Source organism: Microtus ochrogaster, unplaced genomic scaffold (genome assembly GCF_000317375.1).
Source record: "Microtus ochrogaster isolate Prairie Vole_2 unplaced genomic scaffold, MicOch1.0 UNK52, whole genome shotgun sequence".
Taxonomy (NCBI): Eukaryota; Metazoa; Chordata; class Mammalia; order Rodentia; family Cricetidae; genus Microtus; species Microtus ochrogaster.
Genome location: NW_004949150.1, coordinates 2411565 through 2416654, shown reverse-complemented (window position 1 = coordinate 2416654; position 5090 = coordinate 2411565). Strand labels below are relative to the sequence as shown.

Sequence of the window (5090 nt, the reverse complement as noted above, 5' to 3'; positions counted from 1 at the left end):
CCCCCACCCACAAGATAAACTCATGTTCACTCAGAACCTCTGCTGGTGACTCGAGGCTCCCACGCTCGGTTTTTCCAGTGCTTCCACAGCCGTGTACTTCCAAACATGGCTCGGACACGGAGGTCTGGCTCTGTTTGCGTCGCTGTGATACAGACCACGGGAAGGAGGGACGACTTACGCCGGCTCCTAGTTTCGGTGCTCTCCGTCTGTGGTGACTGAGCCCACTGCTCTCAGCCAGAGGAAAAGTGAACCATTGTATGGACCTTGTGGAACCGAGTGGCTCACCTCACAGTGGATGGGAAGCAGACACTCAGAGAGGAAGGAACCAGGGTACCCTCTTCAAGGGCATGTCCAGTGACCGACTTCCTCTGTCTAGGACCCACCTCCTATAGCACCCACCACCCCTAACAGTACCACAATTGATGCCACACCATCCAACCACTTCTCCAAAGCCCCAGCCTGGAGCACTGCACCAGGGTTCAAGCCATAAATACACAAATTTTATGGGCGTACTTCATGTCTAACCAATTAACAAAGGCCAGCATCACCCTTCTGCACATCAAATCCTTTGATAGAGAAAAAAAAAATTCCTTCGGACGAGGACTTTGAATTGTCATTTGGGGGTTCACTGTAAGGAGACCCTGAATGTTTTACTCTTGTGCTAGCTGCCACTCTCACCGGGAGCAGCTTTTGTCTATAACCAGGTCCCGGCAGAAAGCCAGCCTGGGATTTGGAAATATCATCAGCTCTCTGGCCTCAAAGATTCTTCCCTGCTCTGCAGACTCCCCTCTGCTCTCAGTGACAGAGATGGCCCTCTGTCAGTCATAAGGAGCCCTGTCTCCAGAGCTGACCTCGGAGAGACTGCATAGAGGCAACCTGTCCCTTCTGTGTGTTGCTTTTATTCCTATTATCAGGTTCATCTCTGAACACTTTCTGAGCAGCACACTAGGAATTTTAAATGGGAGACCAAAGACTTCCGTCCTCTCAGAGGGGGCTCCCACATTCCTGCTCCCCGGGGACAGGGTCACACGGCACCAATAGGGCTCACTGCCCTTGTGTAGTGAGTCTGTGAGCCCCTCCCAGCTTCCTGACATTGAGTTCAATCCCACTTCTTGGAGGCCTTAGCTGCTTGCAATAAGGCCTCAGAGTACCAAAGACACTGGTCTGTGTTGTGGGGAGCATCACCTCATCTCTGAAGCCCTTCTGCCTTTGCATCCTCACTGTAGCCTCCCACCCTGCCTGTGACCCGACTCAAGGTCTTCTTGGGGGAAATTCTCAGGTCCTTTATCTGGGGAAAGCCCTTTCCCCACTACTACTGAACATGCTCAGGAAGACGTGGAGACCAGGGACCCATGCAGGCCCCTGGCTTTGCTTTCTGCGCTCACCTCCTCTCTCCCAGCCATCTGCATGAGAGAAGGACGCCGAAGAATCTGAGAAGCCTATGTAAAGACACACATGGTTTTCAAATCACGGTTTTCTGTCGCAACAGAAAAGTGTCATGATTCTTCCCTTTCCTCCACTTCCCAAAGTCATCAGATCCTGTCTGCTCTGCCTTCAGAATTCCAAAGTTCTGAACACTGCTTTCCATATGGGCCACTCCCCCAAGTCCGTGGACCCCCACATAGGACAGATGTTGGTCATGTGCCCCTGGCATCTCTTGGATGCTCTTCTCTTTCAGTTGAGAGGAGAGCCTCCCAGAGAAGCGCCTCTGGCTCCGGCTGTCACTGATGTAAAAGATAGGGAGCCCAGGCCCCTCCCCCTTCTGCCCTGCTGCTCATTTCTTCCTTTCCTGGGGAGTGCACTTCCATTCTGCATTATCTGCTCCCCCAGATGGATCTCTTTAGAGTGTGAGCCAAATCCTGTGCTCTCCGACTTGAAATACGTTTCCTTCGCAGCTGCAGTGAAATTGTTTTCTCTTCCTCGCTTATGTGGCCTGGGTCCTGGGACCTTGCTGGTGACATCAGCATGGAGTCTCACCCTATGATCAGCTCTGCTCCTCCAGGTCTGCCAGCCGCTTCCTTTGCTGGAGTGTTCTGTCCGCAGACATCAGACGGCCAGCCCTTTCCTGCCATCTCTCCTTCTCCTAAGTGTCGCCTCCTCAGGACCCCCCCTCCCCAGTTGCGCTTTCCACGCCACGCCTGTTAGCAGTGTTTTACTGCTTCATGCATGTATTCTGCGTGTCTGACTCAAGCTGTCTCCTCGCAGGTACCGTGCTCCCTGCCGTACCCTTAGTGCAGTCCCCTGCACATGGTAGGAATAATGACACTGAGGATGTCCGGGTTTAGGTAGCAGCTGGCTGTGTTATGTCTAAACCCTGCTAGTTTTGCGGTTCTTGTTTGGATACCAGAAAGGAAGGCAGCTAGGGAAATTGGAGGAATTGCTCCGGCATGCTGAGGCCTTGCATGGGTAGATGTCAGGAATTGGAAGAGAACAAAAGTGTTTCACATGTAGCCCCGGGCCACCTGTCGAGGCCTGGTTTGGGCTGGAAGGGGTTACAGCCCACGCAATGTCGCTTGCGACCCTGGAGCTCAGATGCCTTGGCATGCCCGAACTCAGCAGCCAGCCCCAGCCCTCCTTCATCCTCCCTCAGACAGCTGCCTAGACAGGGCTGGAAAGGGCTCCTCACAGAGTGTGAGTCACTTTTCCTTTGACTCTCAGCTCCACCTCCTCCAGTCCCAGCGGACCGGACATTTGCAGGCAGCCAGCATTTTTCTGAGGAGTTTTTTAGGCTCGTTGGCTTCCAAGTTCTGACCTCTCTGTCTCCTAAGTGAAGAGGCCAATCGAGTAGTTCCTGTTTAAACACACAGACCCACCCAGGTCTTGGGTCTCTGGGGTGCCACGGATCCTGGCCTTTTGGACAGAAATCCCCCCCCCCCCAATCCACTGCCAGCCAGTCCAGGAAGTACCACTCTTCTTGTTAAATACATAGCAGCTTCCTCTAGGAAGGGGCCATCTCACCCTCAGGGTTTCTTGGAATGAGGCCGTGCGGCTCATCGGGTGTCACTGTGTCCTAGGACAGAGGTCTGATAAAGGCTAGAGCGGGGTAAAGAGGTGAGACAGAGAGCAGCAGTGTGGTGTGTTAAAGCTCACTCCTACCGCAGGCTCCCACCCCAGTGCCCCAGTGCCCAGAGCACTGCACCTCTGTGCCTCACTGTGCGTCACTGAGGCAAGAGGGAGGTAAAGGCTGGACAGAGACAATATGGGTTGGAATTAGACCTCTTCCTCCCATTCTAGGTTGCAGGTTCTGTCTGGTACAGGCGTCTGATTGGCCCTGTCACTGAGGTCACCTAGCTCCCTGTGCTCCTGGAGGCCCAGGATACTCAGAGGGCTTGGTGTAGGTGACAGGGCCTTAGCGACTTGAGGGCAGGTGGGTCAGCTCTGCTTAGAAACACAGCTTGCAGCTCCAGCGGACACTAGCTTTGAGTGATGATGTCACTAGCTCTGTCCCCTTTCTCGTTCCCCAGCTCAGATCGCAGCTGGGCTACTGGACAAACCTCACCTGGGGAGATCTTTCCTCTCTGTTTCTTCATATCCCCGCCCTTAAATTTCTTCAGAGAAGAGCTGTTAAAAGCATTCACTCATTCATTCCGTTGACTAACATTCGTTTTGGACTTTCGCTGGACGTGGACTGGTTCCTCCTGCGTCTTGATAAAGATTTGTCTTGCCTGTTTTTTCGGAAAGCTGTAGGCCTTTGGCTGAGGAGAATGCCTTGGTTAGGATTTCTGTTGCTGTGATGAAACACCGTAGCCACAAGCAACTTTGGGAGGGAAGGTTTCTGATCTCAGAGCCTGCGCCCACCATCCAGGGGAGTCAGGGTCATGGTGTGCCCAGTTGGGAAGCCGAGCACAAAGAATGCTGGGTGGTGCTCAGCTCTCATTCTCCTTTTTATCCTGCTGTGGACCCACATGGCGGTGACAACCACAGAACAGTCTTCCCTCCTTAGCCTAATTTAGAAACTTCCCCGTAGACATGAGCAGGTTTGTCCTGTCGGTGAGTCTAGAACCTGTCGGTATGAATCATCACAAGGATGTGAAAAGCTTCGGTCTCCAGCGGGTACTGCAATTCTAGTGTATTTAATCCTTCATTGTGGAAACAATTCCAGAGTGTATGTATGGCAGATACCACATTAGGTACTGTCACATAAACTCACGTTTATAAGAACTCTATCTAATTAGTACACCACTTTTCAGATGAGCCTAGGGAAACTGGGAAGCTCACGAGCTGTCCCAGTAGATGTAGCCACTGTCAGGCCCATCTTCAGACACAGGTCGCCAGACCTCAGAACATGGCATGTCCCTTCACAGTTGAAGTACCAGTGGGTCCTTAACACTGGCGTCCTCTGTTCCCAAAAGCTGTTTCTTCCTCTTGGAAACTGATGGAGGCCAGGTGCATCACTGATCCCTGGACCTGTCACAGACCCCAGCGGGTCACATGGCTATGTCTCTAAATGCCTTCTCTTCTCGCCCACCATAGGAAGGATACTTAACGAACCTGAGAAGCCTCTGGGAAGATTACCCACATGTGTACCTCTCGTGAGTATTTTGTGTGACTCACTAAGGCCACTGAGGACCAGGTCGAGCATGGGGTTGTAGGCAGTAGTCTGTCTTCGAGAATCTCCGCTTGAGGCATCATCTGTATTAGCTCCAGCCATAGAGTTTCCTAGCCTGCTGGCAACAGACGCAAACAGAACTCCCCATCAGGGTCTCTGCCTTTCTGTCTTGCTGGAAACCCCGGAAGTTCATACATCTTCCATATTCCTTTTCCTGTTTGTGATGCTGCCAAGACCTGGGCCTGTGTCTCTCTGGAGGCCACCCTGTGTCCCTAAGGGATCTCAGAGCAGCAATAGCAAAGGGTGTGGAGCTTTGAAACCTAGAGCCTCTCTATTGTTGCATTCAGTGGTTGCCATGACCACACACTGTGCTGTGATCAGCTGCATCCTCAGCTTTTCCTTTTCTGGGCTGAGAAAATGAGTGTGACCACTACTGCTTCCTCCCTTGCACGTACCTTGTCCTTTGAGTGGTCTTATACGGGTGCTGTGGGTACGGTGGTCTCTGCCTGCCTCCCTCCCTCCTTTCCTCCCATGCACGTAC

At 52.6% G+C, this 5090-nt stretch overlaps 1 protein-coding gene across 1 annotated transcript in view; it reads left to right on the top strand.

The window, feature by feature from the left end:
- Tram2 (translocation associated membrane protein 2) overlaps positions 1–5090 on the top strand; it is a 72720-nt gene that overhangs the window by 62148 nt on the left and 5482 nt on the right. Inside the window, exon 5 of the mRNA XM_026777273.1 lies at positions 4474–4532. Coding sequence (XP_026633074.1) covers positions 4474–4532 — 59 coding nt within the window. The remainder of the gene's footprint in view (positions 1–4473; positions 4533–5090) is intronic.